Source organism: Gavialis gangeticus, unplaced genomic scaffold (genome assembly GCF_001723915.1).
Source record: "Gavialis gangeticus isolate Ggan-Ray unplaced genomic scaffold, GavGan_comp1, whole genome shotgun sequence".
Classification (NCBI taxonomy): domain Eukaryota; kingdom Metazoa; phylum Chordata; order Crocodylia; family Gavialidae; genus Gavialis; species Gavialis gangeticus.
Genome location: NW_017728996.1, coordinates 54,575,063 through 54,595,336, shown reverse-complemented (window position 1 = coordinate 54,595,336; position 20,274 = coordinate 54,575,063). Strand labels below are relative to the sequence as shown.

General features: G+C 51.7%; 1 protein-coding gene across 2 annotated transcripts in view; it reads left to right on the top strand.

Moving 5' to 3' along the window:
* The first annotated feature begins 5,904 nt into the window (after window positions 1-5,904).
* Window positions 5,905-20,274, top strand: part of LOC109288807 (sodium/nucleoside cotransporter 2-like) — a 25,283-nt gene continuing 10,913 nt past the window's right edge. The window contains exons 1-14 of one of the 2 annotated variants that reach the window (XM_019504569.1): window positions 5,911-6,005; window positions 9,400-9,568; window positions 10,847-10,932; window positions 11,012-11,097; window positions 12,064-12,155; window positions 12,656-12,845; window positions 13,421-13,562; window positions 14,736-14,849; window positions 15,998-16,075; window positions 16,398-16,478; window positions 16,785-16,865; window positions 17,312-17,437; window positions 19,476-19,606; window positions 19,940-20,108. In XM_019504569.1, coding sequence (XP_019360114.1) covers window positions 10,864-10,932; window positions 11,012-11,097; window positions 12,064-12,155; window positions 12,656-12,845; window positions 13,421-13,562; window positions 14,736-14,849; window positions 15,998-16,075; window positions 16,398-16,478; window positions 16,785-16,865; window positions 17,312-17,437; window positions 19,476-19,606; window positions 19,940-20,108 — 1,359 coding nt within the window. In that variant the 5' untranslated portion in view covers window positions 5,911-6,005; window positions 9,400-9,568; window positions 10,847-10,863. Of the gene's footprint in view, window positions 6,006-9,399; window positions 9,569-10,846; window positions 10,933-11,011; window positions 11,098-12,063; window positions 12,156-12,655; window positions 12,846-13,420; window positions 13,563-14,735; window positions 14,850-15,997; window positions 16,076-16,397; window positions 16,479-16,784; window positions 16,866-17,311; window positions 17,438-19,475; window positions 19,607-19,939; window positions 20,109-20,274 lie in introns of both variants that reach the window. The other variant, XM_019504567.1, reaches the window with a different exon arrangement.

Here is a 20,274-nt window from a genome sequence, read left to right as displayed (position 1 = left end):
CCTGAGAGTGTTCTAACCACCAAATTAAAAATAGGGCACTGCCTCCTCCCCTGGCCCCTTTTGGGATGAAGTGGCCATGGCCACTGGGATTTGTGAAGCTAGTTCTCTGGACAGGTGTTAGGACTGCTCATGACACACCCCAGAGGATCAAACTGCAGAAGGGACAGAGCTGAAGGATATGTGCCCATGATCCCAATTGACCTTAGGCCAAGTTTTTCAACCCGGTGAAAACAGGCAGATCTGGACGTGTCCATAAGCAGACCTCTAGGCTCCTGAGGATCTTTACAAGCAAAACTGAGGCACGTGTGGACTGTAGTTGAAGGTCTGGAAGAATGCACTCTTGGACTGAGGGGCCTATAGTCTGTCCAAATTTAGCATTAGGCTCTTTGATTTCAAAAATAACCTTTGAAAGGAAGGAGGGAAGGCTTGTGCATATTTTGTATCCTTTTTATTTTATCCTTTTTCCATCCTTGGGTCTGGAAATGTTTCCCCTTTAATTTAAAAATATCATGCTGGGGAGTGATATCTTTATGAGTCAGAGATGTGGGTGGGAAGCTTTCATAGCACTTAAGTAAAAGTGACAGAGGTATGACACTCTAACAGCGAGCACTTTTCTTCACATTGTTGAGCAGGTATTTTAGTTAAACACCTGTGACAATATGATTGAGCAAGCTAAAACATCCAGACATTCATATTAAGATACCTTCCTCCATCAATCCAGTGTTACTCGCACTGAGCTTTTGGTGCCATGATCCTGACATTTCCCCAAACAATCCAGAGAATCCTTCTCTCCACACATCACAGCCTTAAAACTTTGCTAACGCAGAGTTAACATTGACCAGCTGTGACTTGTGCTCCAGATTCAAAATGCTCCTAGAATTAAACCTCTCCAAACGGGGATATAATGAATTAAAGTAAAACTAATTTAATGCTTGGAAAAACAGAAAATGCAAAGATAATATAAGTTAACTGAAGTATACATTTGTTTCAGTAAAACCCATAATGTGGTAGGCACAGTTTATTGACGTGAGCACACATGAATTTATAAATGCACAAAAAGAACATGCATACGTACACAAAAGCACCAAGAGAACCAAGAGAGCCAGAACACGACCATACACGCATGGAGGAGGGCATGTGGAAAGCACTTCTGCCCATTTTGAAGACAGTCATTGACACTGACGCCCGCTGGACTTGCTGGGTAATTTGGTCATTCTAATTAGCCACAGCTGCTAGTTTCCATTTGGATCTGGATCCAAGCATCTCTCCGGCCTGTTCTTTCCCTGCATGAGAAATGTTAAATTTATTGCATTAGAAATGTTAGCTTATTGCTCTTGGTGACTGCAAGGTTAATAGCCAAACTGGGAAAACAAAGTGCACTGAGAAAACAGTTTTCAGGCTTCATTTTTTCATCACAGAGAAGGAAAAGCACAGCCCATCCCTCTATATCCCATTCCCCCTCCCTCTCCATTGCTGACTGGTCTTGGCCTCCATCTTTTCCCATGCCCTCTGCCCTGTCAGCTCTGGGTCAAACCCCACCCCAAGGATCTTTACTCCCTTGTGGGAGATGGAGACCACCATGGGCAACAGGTCCCTGAGCTTACCCAGGACTAGGCAGGTGCTTTTGCTCATGTTGAGCTTGGCCCCTGCTGCTGCTCCGTATACCTGGGTGTGTTGTGCTCTTTCCACTGACCCTTTGACCCTGCATATGATGTTCAGGTCATCCATGTATGCAAGGACTTTCATCTCTTCCCTATTCCTCATGGGGATTTTCACTCCACTGATCTGGGGGTCCCGTCTGAGTCATTGTGCTAGTGGTTACACTACACAAATAAACAGGATTGGGGAGAGCAGGCAGCTCTGCCTGACACCCGATTCTACTGCAGCCGGGACTCTCAGGGACCTGTTCCCCAAGACCCCGCTGCTCACGTTGGTGCACAGTGCTGCCTTTAGTCAGGTGACAAAGGTTGCGGAGACTCCCTTGTTTTTCAGTGTCTCCGGTAGGAAGTGATGAGACACCTGGTCGTAGGCCTTCTCCAAGTCAAAGTTCAGCATGGCGACATTCTGTCCCCTCTCCTGCTGGTACTGTAGGGCATCACACAGCTGCATCAGGGCATCGTGGATCTGTCGCATGCCTGGTCTTCGTGGATCACTGCACCTATAACAGACTTAAAACACTCATCCAAGCCTTTAGCTATTACTTTGTAATCAAAGTTCAGGAATGTAATCGGGAACCAGTTGCTCAAGTCCTGCTTCTCCCCCTTCTTGTACAGAAGGGTTATGAGGCCTTCCTCCATCCCTGCTCCAAGGTGGCCCTCCTACAAGCACTCCCTATAGACCTCTGGCAGGTCCAGGCCCACCTGGTCCCAGAAAGCAACATGAACTCTTTGGGCAAGGCATCCGCCCCAGGAGTCTTATTGTTCTGGAAGCTGTGGAGAATCATGTTGATCTCCAGCATCCTCTCCATGAGCAAGAGATGCACATAACTACTTAGCTTCTCATACCCACTGCTTACCTTCAGAAGCTGGTGAACTGCACCGCAGCCAAGGTGTGACGAGTCAGTGACTGCCTCAAGCCTGCATTGTTAACTCCAAAAGTGCAGTGACAAGGTAAAGCAGTAATTCCAGGAACCAGCAGCAGTTGTAGGCTGTTGTCCCCCGCAGACCACTAGTGCAAATGCATGACACATACACCAGAGGGGCTCTGGATGACATAGAAACATCAGTGTTTTTATAATCTCATGGTGGTTTCTTCATAGTGATGTCAGGACCAGATGGGACCTGCATGACCCTCCAGTCTGACCCCTGCAGAGCACTGGTGGGACTGCTGCCTGCCTCCCCAGCAGCCTCTGGCTGAACTAGCACAGAGCTCCTGGACGGCTATGCGCTGGCATCGTGCCAGGGCTGCGTGTGATGGTGAGCCCCCCCCCCCCCATCTCCATGTGAGCTGTTCCAAAGATTAATTCTCTCTCCATGAAATATGCATCGTATCGCTAGGCTAATTTGCACCGTCGCACTTTGGGTGCAGCTACTTCCAGTTCTGAGCACTGCCCCCTACTGCCTTCCCCTCCTCCCCACAGTACCTCCCAGTGTGACCCTCGTGGCAAAGCTGGCCCCACTCCCTGTCACCCTCGCTAGGACTTCTCTCTCATCTCACCAATGTGCCAAGCAGGGGTTCCCTTCCCTTCCCAGAGCACCTCAGTGTGACTCTCCTCCTTCCCCCTTCCCAGTCCTGAAGGAACATGGGAAAGTCTCCATAAAGCAGGACACCTCACACTGCATAGACAGCTGCAGACTGAGGTTAATCCCAGGAGCTGAATTTCTAAGCAGTGGCTCTGACTCTACATAAGGAGAGATCTTCCTGCCCCTCAAGGCTGTAGAAGTGCCAGCAGGACAAAATGCCTCTGTGGATCTGGCAGGGAAGGTGGTTTTTGTTCCCCAGGCTCTCCAGATCCCTCCTTCAACACTTGGGCCTGCTTCATGTAGCCTGTTAGACAAAGCTCAGAGGGTCCAAAAGAACCTGAGTGCGAGGTCTCCTCAGCTGCCACTTCAGTTGGGACCACTCTCAGCAGAGCCAACCCCTCCACTCCCTTGGTCTGTGCTAGCCCACAATTTTTTTTCTGGTGGACTCACACACGTGGCGTGTTTGATTATTCCCTCCCCAACAATAACCCCCTGGTTCATTTCTTAGCTGGTATAAATCACTGCAACTGCAGAAGCATGAATTGGTAATGAGTTATTAATGGCAGGGATGATTAACCACTAAAACCAACTCCCAGGGGAAGTGCTAGGGTCTCCATTTTATGAGGTCTTCACATTCAGATGAATGTCTTATTTCAAGGTCTTTCTGGCTAAACACCAGTTATTTGGGCTCAATCTGGGAATTATTTAGTGGCCTGAGTCTTACAGGAGATGTCACTAGATGATCTAAGGGTCTCTTCTGGCCTCATAAGCACTCTACCCTGGAATAAGCTCCTGTCAGAAGTAACCTCAGAGGCCTGAACAATCTCTAATAAATACTGAACTGATTTGCAGGAAATGGGGGTAGCGATGAGTCAATAGCATGGATTATTTTACACAAGTCTTTCTGTAGTTAATGTGATGAAGTCATTTCTCCAGGGGATCGCAGGTTTCCTTTATCTACTCTGTTTTCTAAAAAAAACATGCAATCATTTCAAATAACAGTTATAAAAAAATAGTTCTGCAATATGGACATTTGATGCCTGGGTTACGAATTGCCAAGGAAATAAATTCCAACCTAATCAATACCATATCTCTGCACTCCAAGGTCTCACGTCTCCTGAATCTCTTTATGGGCACCCTGGAGCTGCAGGGTGGAACATGTGTTGGAGCGGCACTTGGAGGCTGATGTTCCCCTGACAAAAGTCTCCAGGATTAAAGGTTAGATTTATTGCTTCTGATAGCCGGGTAATGCTGAAGTGGCTGCACACACATATATCCTGGTTGGGCCCATGTTCAAAATCAATGCTGTGAATCTTTGATTTAGTTTAATGCACACTAGGAACTGGCTAGAATATCCCTTCATCTGCCATTACAGAGGCTTCATTACAGTGATGGCTGGACTCACCCAAAGCACAATAGGCTTTTATGACAGCAGTGCTGTCCAGCATGGAGAGGATGCTTTATCAGTGAAGTACCTTAAATCAGGGCATGTACATCAGTGCAGACTCTCCTGATATACTTATCTCTGGGATGATTATCAATGCTGAAGGGAAACTTTGATCAATGGGCCTGCCTGTGGCTGTTAGCTCTCATGTCCCTCCATATGCTTGGCTTCACCTTTTTGTGTGCACTTCCCCAGTTCTGTCATACCCATGCTCTTGTACTATACTCATCACCTTGGCACCAGAGCGCCCCAGACCAGGGCAGCAATTCAACACCAAACTCCCCACTTATGGCCTATCCACCCTAGTAGCTTTGGTGCCCCCACTCTGTGCTGATCATCCTGGAGGGTATGGCCCCACCCCAACTTCTGCTGTCTGTTCAGTCTTGTACCTGCTCCTGTGCCTCTCAGCTCTCCCTGGAAGCCCTGCCACTACCCTAAAATAAAATCTCAGGAGCCTCCTCTTCCACTGCCCACCCTTCTCTCCTTTCCATCATGACAGGCACCTTCCCATTCTCCAAGCTGCTGGCCCTAGTGACATGCCTGGCTCCTGGACCCTTGCCATTCAGTAAGGTGCTAAATCCTGCTGTGTATTCTTTCACAAACATCTCTGAGCGATGTTAGACATCCTTCTGTTCCCATAGCTCTCACTCTGACCCTTATCCCGGTCTGGAGCCTCTTGCATTTGGACTGCTATAAATTCCTACTCTCTGGTTGCATCAGCAACCCCTTTGGTCCCTCCAGTCTCTCTGAAATGCCCCTGCTAAACTCATTCTCTATCCCATACTCTTCCCTCTCCTTTAGTGATTCCCCCTGGCACCCTGTTAGTATCAGGCTTCCTAGCCTCAATTCCCAGCCTGCACAGCTTTGTCTGAGCCTGCATTTCATCTCTGCTGTCCTGTTGCCCTTCTGTGCTAGCTTTTTTTCCCTTCCCCCTCTATTCACCATACCCAAGATGCCTCCCAGATTCCTTTAACTTATAAGCACCCCATCACTGCTCCACCCAAGCACTGGCACACTACACTGGTGAATCCATGAGTCAGGGCAACTTTACATAGTGTGGCAGGACTGCCTGGCCTGGGCTGAGCTGGCCTTGGTGACAGGGGCAGGGCTATGAGCTTTACCTCTGTGATTACTGTTAAGTGGAGAAATTAGGACATGATCCTGATTGTCAGGATCAGGGGAGGAACAGGAGCACACGGGTGTCTGGGTAGGCTACAAAGTGCCTCGTTCAGTTCTTTGGACTGTGCTGTTAATTGATAACCTGTTCCTTTCCCAGCCTCTGGCAGAAAGAAATGGGAAGGCAACGGCTGTGACTCTGACCCTCTGTGGGCACAAGGAAGCTGAGGGTCTGGTCTTCAGCCCTGGAGCAGAAGCCTGTGGTGAGTAAAGCACCAAAGGAGTTGATGGGAGCTGAAGCAGTGACTGCCAATGTGGGATCAGGCCTACCAATATGATTGCTCAGGGCAGGGTTTGTAATGAGCTCAAGATCTGCTCACTGGAGGGGAGGGGAGGAAAATGGGAGACAAAGGGAAAGAGATAGGCAGGAAAGGCAGTGGGGGAAACTGAGGCCTTGCTGGAGTGTCAGTAGGGAAGATCAGTGCCAGGGGGTGTGTGGAAGAGCATGTGTAGGCTGCACTGCATTGTGTTCAAATGTTGAGGGACTCTTGTGGGTTTGGCTGGCACCATCCTTTAAACTTGGACGTCATTGTAGATTCATTTGGGATTTGAGGGGGGATAAGTGGCCTTGTAAGCCACACATGCAGAATTAGTTTTGAGGTCTCCCTCTGCATGAATTATTCTGCTTGGGAGGCCATTAGCTCAGATTTAGCAGTTCTTCCACAGCGTGGTCAGTGGCAGGGATTGCCTGGGTATCACTGGGGTGGTCTGGGGGTGAACGTGACAGGCTGCACTCAGGAGTGCGGGCGCCATCCCTGGCTCTGCTCCTGACCAGCTGCATGCCCTGGCTAAGTTCAATAGGGTGAATGGTTCAGTTCTAATGGGGTGGTAGGGGAGCACTGCAAAGGGCTGAGACCTGAGCACCAGTGCATGGGGCTGCCCCCTGCCCTGCCCACCTGTCAGTCATGCCAGCTGGGTGCCCACAAAAAGAGACAGTTTCTGCCCTGGGTTAAGGGAGCTGGCACCTTGGCTGCTTGCCTCACTGCCTGGCTCCTGTCAGGGAAGAGAAGCCAATCAGGGCCTCCTCCGTACCCTTACAAAAGGAGGTTTGGGGGGTCAAGGAAGGAGAAGGAGCAGCTGACTATAGATGGGAATGCCTTGGGTGTTCCTCTGCCTCCACCTCTGTTGTGAGCAGCTGGCCTGCCCAGCCTCTGGCCCCCTCCCTCCTTGCAACACCAGCCCAGGGGAGAAGGGAGTCAGCCAGCATCCTTGGGGCTGGGGCTGGAACTGAGCCTGAGCCCAGGATGGGAGAGAAAAAGACCCTGCTGCAGCTGCCCCCTCCCTGAGCACAGGAGAGGGGAAAGAGCTCTGGGAGCTGCAGGAGGGGCACAGAGGAGAGGGACCTGGGGGCAGGGCAGGGGTTGCAGGGCACAGGCAGAAGTGGGGCTGGGGGACAGAGGTGTAATGAGCTGGATCAGTGATTCTCAGCTAGGTTGCGGCAGTGCTTGAGGTGCTGTGAGGTCCTTTTAAGGGTGCCATGCAGTCTTAGCACTGTGAGATGTGCAAGCATCTGCATATAGTTTACAAGATAAACCCTGAGCTTTCAAACAGGAAGTAATGGTGTTAACAGTCAAAATCATTCTGCCCTGCTGTGGCCTTTCTGGGTCCTTTACAACAGAAGAATCTGCTGTTATTTTTTTGTAGTCAAACAAAGAGTGAAATCCAAGCGCTAGCATTTTCCAGGGGAGGCCTCAAGTCCAACAAGGGGGACCTAGAGTCTAACAAGGTTGAGAGCTACTGAGCTGGACTCATAAGGTGTAGGGAATGAGGAGGGGAAGCTGGGGGCTGCTCAGCAGAGGCAGCTCCTACTGCAGGTTTCATTGTGTGTTTGGTTGCAGGAGTGAGGAGCCCTCAGGTGTCAGAAACCTCCTCCTCATGTCAGACCATGGGCCCAGGTCTTGATGGACATTTATTGCCATTGAAATAAATGAAATCAATGGGATTGAAACCCCTGAATACCTTTGATGAGAACCCTATGGGCTCTGATCAAGTCACCTCTTGACTGTTTCAGAGGATAAAGTTTCTTAAGTCACCTGCTAACCAGTGCAGTTCCCAGACTATGCATCATGTATTCTTTTCTGAACCCTTACCAGTGTCTGTTTTGAAGGGCACGTGCTGCCACTGCTCACGCTATTCCAATAGCGACCCCCACCCCCCTAAAGTCATGTACAGAGGCAGTAATGCCTCCCTTTATATTCCCATGCTTATATAATCACAAGCTACATTCATCCCTTTAGCTACAGACAGCACCATGGGAATGGAAGCATTACTGTGTAGGAAACTTTTTTCATGTCCTGCAAAAAATTTTGAGATCACAGTGTTTTCCCATCCTGAATCAAGAGGGAAGCAGTGCCTTTCGAGGCTTACTATGAAAAAAGCAGAGCACATAGCTCCAGAGAGCTGATAGCTCAGTGATGATCAGGATGTGGTGCTGTTTTTTCAGAGGTGGAATTTGCTGCCTCTTCTTTACCTGACCCAGGCTCAGAAGTGGAACCCCAGCCCTGGTAAGTGCCTTAGGCACCCGGCTCTTCTGGGGTAAGTCTTCCCTGCTAGAACCATTCTGCTTTATGCTGATTGGAGCGGGGACTTGAACCTTTGCCTCCCATGGTCCAACCCAGTGCCTTAAATACTGAGTTGTATAAAGACAGACAGAGAGAGGTAGTTAGCCAGGTCTTCAGCCTGTACAAAAACAGCCATTCTCACACTCTGCGATGCCATGGATGTTCACTGATTAATGCAAAGAGGAACTGCTTCAACACAAGACACTGAAAGGAGCACAGAGCTTGTCTGCAGCCCCATCAGTTATCCTTCTCACTGGGTGTGGGGGAGATCACAATTTTCTCCCTGGTTTTCACCAGAAATTCTGTCCTGGACCCAGGAAATGTTTCCCACTAACACTTGCACACAGGTGCCCATACAAACGTGTTTCACAGGAATTTTCTAGCAGAAAAACTGGTTTTCTGAAAATTCCTGACCTGCTTGGAAGGGGAACTCATGTCCAACTGGTTGCTGGCCCTGGCCCATTCCTGGGACAGTTACCAGTCTGAGTAGACCTAGTCATAAGGTTTCATGTGCTTCTAAGCCAACTGGGTCTGGGTAGGCTGCTGTCATTAGCTATGTGGCACAGTTTGGGCCTCAGACCTGAGATGCTAGGCCTGTGTGGGCTGAACAGCTGTCTCAGACCCTGACCCTGGTGTCTCCACTGATGAACCTTCCCATTCACTTACATGACATGCTCCTTTCCATTCCTCCTCTACTCTTGCCATCCCAGGGAGCTGAGGGCCTGACCCTGCCAGAGTTGAGCTGCCAGGCTCCTCGTCCTGAGTAAGTGGGCAGCTAGTAGTGCCTGCCACACCCTGGCAGCCCTGGAGGCCAAGGACCCAATCCTGACTGCGTATACCTTTTCAGATTCCTAGATCCACCATTATTTATACACGCTCTTTCCCCTGCCTGTTAGTGCTTCTCGTCTTAACCAGATTCATGCCTCCTTATCCTCTTTCTAGACATTGGGCTAGCCATTGGGACAATGGTCTGTCCCCTGATCCTGAGAGCCAACACTTCTTTTAACTCAGTTTTCTCCTTTTGCCACATGCCCAGGCTGAGAAGCTGCAGACCCACCAGCCATGCAATGTGGAAAACCTGTTGGGCCACAGAGTAGAATCAGCAATTGAAGTCATCACCTCCAAAATGCTCTGTGATGCCTTATAGGTGCCAAGGGGGTCACACATACTCTTTTGGTTTTGGGCAGGGCAGTGGTCTGCCTCCAGTGAGTAGCCCTGTGCTCAGCTCAAGATTAAAAATGGAAGCTACTCAACAAAGTGACATTCATGCATTGATGTGGACCCATGCCTTCTTGTTACATCCTTACTTCTTTTTCACTATTGTAGCATTTCTCATCCAACCAATGTGATCTACCTGCTGTGCTCCTAGCTCTCTGACCTGGCATTTGTCTGTATTAAAATGAATGTTGTTCAAAGAGGCCCACCTTCCTGAGAAATCCAGACTGCTACACTTTATCCATAATGCGTCCTGATCAATATTTTTCACTCTACCCATTTTTCTGTTATCTGCCATTTTTATCACCAGTAACTTTATATTTCCTTCTAGATTCTTGATAAAAGGCAAATTAAGGCTCCCAACCCACCTTTTGTAGTAACACCATGAAGGACATAAAATACACACGCTAACGTGCTTTTAAGACATTGGTTTAGTCCAATTTGGGGCCCTAAACAGCATTCTGTTTTAATCCTAATGGCATTGTTATGGTATGGCTTGACTGTAGCTGAGTGATAAGGTTGTTCAGGAGCCTTAACGGTGTTTTCCCACATTCTAGCATGCTTGGATTTCTTTCACATTCAAGCTTAGCTCTGAACTTTTTGGCTTTAAAGCACTTGTTTGGGGATAATCCCTGTACTACTTTGTGCTCTTAACGCTATCTCCAGCTGAACGCTGTTTTCATCGGGGGATACAGCTTAGGAAGTGAGGGTCAGGGCATTTCATCTCATAGAGAAGGGCTCACTGTGCCTAAAGATTACTGCAGGGCCATTTATCTCCCAATGGTCTGTAAGGAAAATCAGGGACAGGTAGAAATACAGGGTTTAGTTGGAAACAAGGAGGTAATTTAAGACGCTTTCACTTGTTAGGGTTAGAAGTAAGCAAAGGCTCCTTTTCTGTAAGTGGGGAAGAACAAGGGAGATAATGAGCCCTGTGCCTCTGAGGCCATTAATTTTAATGGCATAAGAACACATTTGGAGCGCTTCTCTTAGGCCTTGAAGAGTAAAGGGATTCATTGCTCCTCTTTCCACAGGTACAACATCCCGAGCATGTCTGGACACTCCTCCTTTGCACTTTTCTGTCCCAGCTAGTGGACTGGAGCCTGAGGGCTGCTCTGCCTTGCATACAGGACAAGGAAGACCCTCAGGCCTTCCCTGCTCTAGGGAAGCAAAAGACTCCCCTCTCAGCTGTGGAGTCAGAGAGAAGTTTCTTCCTTCACAAGGTGCCCGGCTGTGCTGCCTCTTGGCTGATGCCCAGGTTTGTGTTGCAGGTGGGGCACATCTGGAGATGGAAGATGGCAGAATATCACTGGGCAAACTCAAAGAGGGGTCAGAGAACCCAGCTTTTGACTTGATGGTAAATCCCCCCCCGGCTTCTCTCCTGTGCTGACACCATGGAGAGGTGCGGGAGCGTTGACTAACCAGGTGTTTTGCAGGAAGCGCGGGAACTCCCTGAGGGAAACGATGGTCCACCCGAAGAGAGTGAGAAAGAAGAGAAAGCCCAATGCCCCTCCTGCTGGAGGTAGAGTTACATTGTTGGGGGGAGTATCACTTTCCTTCCTGGACAGCTCCCCCTGACCAAACTATTGGCCTTCCTGTAAGACTACCTGAGATTAAAGTGTGGGAGCTGTTGGCCCAGCCGGATCCTGTCAGCCCCACCAGGCAGAAGTGTCTATGTCCCCCCTGCCCCGCTATGGCAAGGCTCAGCTCATGATCAAGGTTACCAGTAGCTGTATTAACAGCGGTCTGTGCAACAGATATACTGAGATCTCTTGGTCACAACAAAACAACTCTTAGCAGCCCGACTACCCCAAGCCCTTTTTGGATACCCAACAGTCAGGCCAGGCTCTGCCATCCATTTTTCCCCCCAGAATGTGACCCACAGCCCTCAGATCCCTTTGACACTGAATAACAGGGAGGATATGGGAGGCATGCTGTGGTACCCAAGGAGGACCAACCTCCTCTCTGCTCAATGGAGAGGCAGACCCTTGGGGCACCTTCACTGACTGGCTGTTTCTGACAGCCTGAGAGGCAAAGCTGAGAGTCATTTCTACTATAGCAGAGCCTTAAGTCCCAATGCCTGCTCAGCCTGCAGCAGCCTCCTACACATTCTCTGCTATCTAATCTGCAGATAATAGTCCTGCCCCCCATGGCAAGGCTCAGCTCATAAGGGATGCCAAGGGCTGCATTAATGGAGGTATGTGGAACAGATGTGCTGAGATCTTTTGAGCTTGCTGTGTATGAACCTGCATTTGGACTACATGGCAGGTTTGCATGGGGCAGGAAGTGTCTCTCTGTGACTGGATTGTTTCTCCAAAGCCTCAGGAAAGTTGAAGCTTCTTGTGGGACTGCCCAGGCTTATTGTGTGGGAGCTGCTGGCTGCTGGATCCCATCAACCCCACCAGGCAGAAGTGTCCCACAGTGAGGGGGGAGATTGGCTGAGTTGTGTCTTTGACATGCACTGGTCTCTCTGTCTAACTCTCTCCAGGAAGGTGACACAGCCCATGGGGAAGGCGAGGCACTTTTGCAAGACTCATTCCAGCTTGCTCCGGAAGATCTTCCTGGGTCTCCTGTGTACAGGTGAAACATCTTGGGAACCAGGGACATCAGGGTGAAGAGCACCCATGGCCCAAGGGGACTTCTCCATCAGGCCTTTGGCTACTCTTGATTCCAGTGTGCCAAGCAGGTGGGACACCAACCTTTCTTCTGGAGACCATGTCTTAGCATAGTCTTGCCCAGCTGCAGTTGGCCTAACTTATTCTCATCCCACTGCTCTCTTCACCAAGGGGTCACATGTCACCAGGACCAGGGCAGCATTAGCCTGTGCCTGTCTCCCTGCCCAGCGAACACACAGTGCTCCTCATCTTTATTCCTTTCAGCCCATAACGGGCAATGTGCTGGTGGCTGCACAAGCTCACAGATCTGCCCATCATGAGGGTGTGGTGTTGTTCCTCCATGCAGTCGCTGTGTGTGGTGAGGCTCAGTGAGAGGGGTCCAGGGAAGGTGGGGTGGGGCTTGTGTGAGCTGAGTCTGTCTGCTGGCTTCCAACACTGCTTATTGTCCCTGCCTCTCCTTTCCAGCTTACCTGTGCTACTTCATTGCGGCCTGTTGCCTGAACTTCCAGCGTGCCCTTGCCTTGGTGGTCATCACCTGCATTGTTGTCTTCTTTGTGGGCTATGACTTCATTCAGAAGCACTATGGGGCAAAGCTGGTGAGGCTCTTCAGCCCTTGTCAGCAGTGCTTCCGGAAGTCCTGGCCATGGCTGAAATGGTGAGCTGGAGAACAGCTTGCACTGCATGCCCCATGTTGTGAGCAGATGCCTCTTTTCCTTGGCCACTTGAAAAGTGTTGTCTTGGTCTGATCACCCCCGATGAGCATATGGAAGCTGGGTGGGAGTGCCCACAAGGTAGTACTGCTTGCATGCACAGACTGGGCTTGCCCTGCTCATCAAGGTATAGGGGGAAGGAGTCTGTTCCTCACTCACCCCATTCATGCCCTGGGCAAAGCTAGCCTCAAGGATTCTCAGGGGACTGCTGCAGCTGCCTGCAAAAGGATGGTGATAGCACAAGGTGGTCATTAAGGCACTGGCACTGTCAGTACTGACCAGAAAAGGCTACTCAGCTTGGTTGCCTTTTGGAGTGATCCCCACCTCTTGAGTAGCTTGGGTTTGGGTTTGCCATGGCCAGGTCACACCAGATAACTTAGTAGCTTTCCTTGATGAGCTAACTGATATTTTAGACACTGTGGCAGCTGTTCCAGCAGTGATGTCGCCTCACCAACATGTCATCGCGTATTTCTGCAGTGACATCTCCTGTGTGACAGGCCGTCTGGTGCTTCTTTTTCAGGGTGTTCTGCTTGGCTGTTCTGGGTGGGCTGGTCGTATGGTTGGCTCTGGACACTGCCAAAAATCCGGAGCAGCTGATCTCATTTGCTGGCATCTGTGTCTTTGTGCTGGTCCTTTTTGCCTGCTCCAAGCACCATGGCGCAGTAAGTTAAGGTGTTTCCCTGGGCCCGGTGCTGAAGACACTGTGCTCCACTGGGAGAGAGCTGGTTCTGAAACAACCTCCTAGGGTGGGAAGCAGCAGGGCTTGTGGACAGAGGTGACCTGTGGAAGCAAGACTGCTGTTAATACAGTCCTGTGGAAGCAACCGCCCACCCACTGTGCTTGCATTTGTCCCCTGACATTCACAGCAGAAAGAAAATAGAATCCCCTGGACCTCAGACAAAATGGGGGAGGCCGTGCCACCTGCAGCCTCACGGGCAGAGAACTGGCAAGGTCCAGGGCTGCAGAGCCAGCCTGGGACTCCTGACTCTCATAACACACCTCTGTTACCTTGACCTGAGGGCAGTCAATGCCACAAATGCCTTCTTTTGTCACAGGGACTGAAATGCTCCCCAGGGCCCTGTCCATTCAGATGGGTGCAGAGGGAGTTTTACAAAAGCACCTACTGATTTAGACAAGGAGTTTTGTGAGGGGTATCTTTTATTGGACCAGCTGTATAGTTGGGAAGGTGTCTGAGTAATTTAGACACCCGCCTCCGTTAACTTTCACCCTCACCTGCTTAATCACTTTTGTACAACCCCTGTGGTCCCTGCCCTCCTGATGGGCCATGAAGGGTCACCCACATAAGCTTCTGCTTTGGACGACTGTGATGCAACACCCCTAAGTCCCTGGTCGGACACTGCCTGGCTGACGCTGGTGCTGCTAGAAGCAGAGTGTGGCCCGCCCAGATACGAAGGCCCATGTGCTCTTCTCTCTGGGAGAGCTGTTCCCTGACATGACGACAACCCAGCACCCATTCCCTGGTTCCTGCCACCTCCCCCTCTGCCCCATCCTCTGTTCTGTGCTTCTCCCCCTTGCTTTCCACACCCTCTGCCTGCTTTTCCAGAGCTACACTGAGCCCCTTGGTCAGTCAGAAGCCTGTTGACAGTCCCATGCAGAGAACTGATCTAGATGTTGCAAGATGTTCCCTCAGCCAAGAGCCTTCCCCAGGCACTGAGCTGTTCGTCTCAGCGTTATCAAGGCACCACCATGGCAGCCACATGTCTGCCAGTTTGGCCCATGCTGTGATATCTGGGCTCATGGGCAAGGCTGAGCACTGGAGTGGGAAGGCTGCAGGACTCTTTAATTCACAGGGCCCCATATTGTCCTTGGTCCAGGTGTCCTGGAGAGCTGTCTTCTGGGGTCTTGGGATGGAGTTTGTTCTGGGAATCTTCATCATCAGGACGGACCCTGGATTTCAGGCCTTCCAGTGGCTGGGCAGTCAGATTCAGGTAACAGCAAGCATCACGGGGCACAGCCAGTGCCCAGGAGGTGGGATTGTGATCATCAGGCTAGCCCCCTTGTGGGTCTCTGAGGCCAAAGCTGAGAGACACAACAGAGACACAGATGGGACCCAGGAGGCTCTGGTGCCAGGGCTGGAGCCTCTTGCGACAAGTCTGGGCCTTGGCTTCCCAGGTCACATGGCTTGGGCAGCAGTGGGGCGTGGAGGTGGGGTGTGGAGATGGGGGTAGAGAAAGGAATGGGCTGTGGAAATGGGATTTGGAAATTGGGGGACAGAGGAGCCGGTGTGTGGGATGGGGGGGAGCTGAGGGAGAGCGAGGGTGCGGGGGCTGGGAGAGGCGTGGGGCAGGGGTAGGTTCTAACTCTCCCTGATTTCTCAAATTAGGAGGGAAGTGGTACAAGGCAGGGGGCGGGAGCTACCCTGCTGTCACTGGGTCCCTGATGAGGGGATATGGGCCCTGGTCCTTTACATCCATAGCAAGAAGCCAGGCAGGAAGAGGGATGGGCTGGAGTGGGGGGACACTGAGCAGCCCTAGGGATCAGACTAGTGGAGCTCTTTGTTCGGTGTCAGAAGGATGTGGCACCTACTCTGGTTCACTGCCCGTGCCCGAGGCCCTGCAGGTCCTGGCCCCTTCCTCTGTGTCGCTGGTTCCCAGGAACTCTTTAGCAAATGGGAGGCTGCCTGCCTTTCCTGTCACCTCTCTGCCAGGACGCAGCATCCCTGAGCCAGTACTTTGCCATGGGCCCACTACCCCACTGTCAGGGTGCATTGCTTGAATAGAGAACCTGGGTGGTTCCCTGTCTTGGTCACCATTCAGGCCAAAGACACCGTACCCCCCACCCAGCCCTTCTTAGTTTCTCCTCTTTCTCCTCCTCAGTTCCCCCTCTAGAGAGATTTTGGGTAGGGCTGTCTCTGGAGTAGGTCCCTGGGCTGTGGCTTCCCTATGTTGTACAGTCCCAGCTTGCACTAGCCAGGTGGATTTGGAGGTTTCCACATGGCATGGTCCCTTGGTAGGACTGGAGCACAGTGCAGAGGAGGTGTCTGCAGGGATCCTTCATCGCAGTGCAGGTTGGAACAGGCCTGAGGAAAGCTCTCTGGGGTGCTGCTCTCTCTGATCTCTGACCTCTTCCCTTGCAGTATTTCCTGAGTTACACCACAGCCGGCTCCAGCTTCGTCTTTGGGAACAAGCTGATCCAAGAGGCCTTTGCCTTTCAGGTGAGCCTCAGGCCAGGGGGACCAACCCTGAGGCAAGGACAGGGGGCTGTGGGGCTTTGAGCAGCCCAGACACTTGCTCATTAACCTGGTGTTCTGCCATTCCAGGCTGGCTGTAAGGGCTGGCACCCTGACGCCCTGGCACTGCAGAGCTCATGGGCCAGGCTAGAAGCCATTGTGGGCACTGATGCCTGCCCTTATGCTCAGCTGCAGAGGCTGGGGTGAGCTCTAGCACCTCAGACTGACCTGAGGCCTGCCAAGCATCCCACCAGCAGGCATTGCTGGGCTCTTACACTCAGCCTGTGCCTTGCCATTCTGCCTACAGGCTTTACCCATCATCGTCTTCTTCAGCTGTGTGATGTCCATTCTCTACTACCTTGGCCTCATGCAGTGGATCATCCTGAAGGTAACACCCAGCTTTTCTGGGTCCTCCCAAGTGGGTCTGGGGGCTGGCAGTGTGATCTACTCGTCCCACGTAGTACCTTGGCTTGGCAGGGGTAAGCATGGCCCCAATGGAAGGGGAACCTGGTACTGACTGGGGCAGTACAGAGCTCTACAGCCACACCTCTGCCCCTCAGCACTCCTGGATCTCAGCCACAGGCCTTGAGCTGGACCCTGGAGCAAGGCAGGAGTCCAGGTGCAATGGGAGGCCAAGCTGTTTGAAATGCTGTGGTTTGGCACTGAGACACAGGCTTCTCCTACTTCTCTCCAGATCTCCTGGCTGCTGCAGGTCACCATGGGCACCACAGCCACGGAGACCTTGAGTGTCGCAGGGAACATCTTTGTGGGACAGGTAAGTGAGGCAAGGCCCGGACAGCTGTCCACAGGGAGGAACATGCTTTGGTCTTGTCCAAAGAGCTGTGCCCTGGGGCAGGAGGCTGCTGCTGCTTTGGGTGTCTCCCAAGCCTTTTCACAGCCATTGTCTGTGGACAGTGTGCAGACAGAGGTCTATGAAAGCTCGTTCTCAACCCCCTTGAGGAGGCATGGCCCTCAGGGAGGCCTAGCCCCAGGTCTTTGCCCCAGTGGGCAGGCCTCAGAGAAGCTGGTCCTTGATATATACCCATCAAAGGGCTCCCAAGGCTCCACTCAGCCCTCCTCCTCCCCCATCCCCCAGTTCCCTTGAGCCTGGGAAGCAGTGGGGTGATGTGAGGCCCCAGAGCACCACTGTGGGATGACTCCCAACCAGGGAGGGGCCTCTAGCAGTGTGCACAGCCCTCACTGCCTTCTCCTGTCATGCAGACAGAAGCTCCCCTGCTGATCCGCCCCTACCTAGAGGACATGACGTACTCAGAAATCCATGCTGTGATGACCGGGGGCTTCTCCACTATTGCCGGCAGTGTGATGGGAGCCTACATGTCCTTCGGGGTGAGTGCAGCAGGCCCCATTATGCGGCCACCCCTGGGTGGGGGCTCCCTGCTGTGTGTGCTAAAGATCCCCTCATCTAGAGCCTTAGCATACTGGGCACAGGTATGCGGATTGTCCCTGCGAGACCACAGAGGCCCAGGGCAGAGAAAACAGCTCTGCCCAAAGGCAGACAGAGCCCTCCTGGACTGATTAGACCTGAGGCACAGAATGCACCATGGCAGCTCCTGTGCAGACTGGCAGGCCATGTCTGTGGGCACACAAGCCCTCCCACTGCTAGAGATGCAGAGTATAAATGTGACCCTGCCACTGTTTACTGCTCAGTAGTTAAAAGAGCACATGAGATCCTGAGTCGAGACCTCAGTGGGCTCTTAGTCCAATGACAAGAGGAAGGAAAGTCCCTCTAAAAGTCAACTGGGCTCCTGTGGTTAAAGCACAACAGTTTCTCTGCCAAAGATGTGCGAAGGAATGATGTAGCCAGCATCACACCCAGCTGCCTTTGACTCCCCAGGGGGCCACTCACAGCTCTGGGCAGCCTTTAGCTCCAACAGATCATAAACTCACAGCTCCAGAGCCATAGAGAGGCACCTTCACCACTCAGCCACCATGAGCCCAGGAGCAACCAGCCCCACTAAACATCTTCAGCACCTTGCTTTCAAACATATTCATATCTGATATGAAGTGACGCCTTCATCTGAACAATGCTCCTCAGCCCCTTTCCTCTAAGCTGAGGAGAGCTTTTGTAAGGACTGGCTTTTCAGTGGTGTTAAATCTGATATTTACTGACTTTTGTGGGGGGAAAAAAACCCACCAGCTGAGATGGACTGGAGCTGCGGTTATTACTATCATCATTAAAGATGGATCCTGCTTCCTTGAATAAGGCAGATGCACACACAACAGGAGACAGAAGAACAGCAAAGGGTGGGCTTTGTCTGTTCCTGACTTCTTTGCAGCCTCACTGCTAAGTGCAGGCAGATCCCTAGGTCCTGCCAGCAGCCACTCTGAGATTTGGGAAACGTGCCAGCAATGAGCTGTTTGAGATGTTGTTTTCAGGAGGCTTTGGGAAAGTGTTGAGAAAACTTTACAGCAGCCCTTGACATTCGACACTCATGGAAGGGTTCAAGAGGGAGACAGAAAGATAGGATCAGCCCACATAAGAGTTGCTAGTGCAGCCCAAGGGCCGTGTCAGGGTCAGGAATAAAGGAAGGAGAGAACAGGAGCTCAGTGCACCATGACTGTCTGGTTGGGAGGCATAATGATGAGGGGATGAAGTGTTGCAACATCACTGCCTCTTCTAGGTCCTTCTAAAGAGATTTGAGGGAATCAGGTCTCCTGTACCTCAGACCAGAGGCCTGGAAGCAGTGGCTGCTGATGTTCGTGGCCTGAGTGCAGCTGTGTGCAGCCTGGGGACGGGAGATACCCATCAGGGTCACACATTGTGGCTTCTAGAAACAGGCTCAGAGCTGTGAGAGGCATTCACCCCATGGATACGTCCTCTCCTAGACACCCTAGGCACATCTACACATGCCTATTAATGTGCAGAAATCAGCTCTGGAGCTAACTGCTGCTGGGTGCATGTTTGCATGTGTGCCCAGACCACAGTACATTGAACCAGGTTGGAACAGGCCTGACTGGCAGGGGACCTGGGGCTGCTCCAATGCAGCTGAATGTGTTGTGGAGGGGCTGGCTGGGGTATGAGGGTGCTTCAGTGAGGGGCTAGTTGGCAGGCAGCCCCTGCACTGAAGCACTTCTGTGTCCCAACCAGCCAGCTCAGCATCTACATGTGTGCTGCTCTGCATGAAAAAACTCCATTGCAGGGCAGGGCTTGTATTTACAAGCCCTACCCTACTGCAGAGTTTATTAGTTTCCTGCCCCCTAATAGGGGCCCCTGTAGAGATGCTGAGATGTGTTTTGAGGACTAGACTTGCCCTTCACTCACTGCTTCCCCACTGCCAGCCCCAGGTCAGCCCCTCTGCTATGGGCTCCGTGGGGAGACACCAGGCCCCTGCCACATGATTGCCCCTGTGCTGCTGTGTTGTAGATAGATGCATCATCGCTGATCGCAGCCTCTGTCATGGCTGCACCCTGTGCTCTCGCCATGTCCAAGCTGGTTTATCCTGAGGTGGAGAAGTCTAAATTCAAGAGCAAAGATGGCGTGATAATTAGCAATGGGTGAGCAGCAGGCAGGGCTGGGCTCTATCAGCCCAGGGTGGGTTGTCCAGGGGCTGCCAAGCATGGGGACAAGGGGATGGAGACAGGGCAGGGATATCCCACAGAACTGGGGAGGGCAGTGGGGGGCCCCAAGCAAGATCTGAGAAGGCTGGGGCAAAGAACTGATGTGATGGGGTAGCATGCTGCGTCCAGGGCCATGAACAAAGGATGGGAAGGTCAGTATATTGGCAGGGCAGGCCAGGCCCAGGGAACTGTGCCTAGGGACTGGCCAGACAGGGAGCATTGAGCCCATGTGGGACCTCTTTCAGTGGCTGACTCTTTTTGTCTCTCCAGGGGAGAGCAGAATATCCTGGAAGCTGCCAGCAATGGTGCTTCTGCTTCCGTGGGGCTGGTGGCCAACATTGTGGCCAACCTGATCGCCTTCCTGGCCGTGCTGGAGTTTGTCAATGCTGCGCTTTCCTGGCTCGGAGACATGGTGGACATCAAGGGGCTCTCCTTCCAGGTAGAGCATTACCAGCCCCCTCACAAAATACCTTCTCCTTCCCTGCCTCCCTCCCCTCTCTCCCCTCCACTGTCTGCCCTCCTGCAGTGGTAAGAGGGATGAATTAAAGGTGACCCTCCAATAATTAGATCCCACACACAGGAAATTATAACAAATTTATAAATTT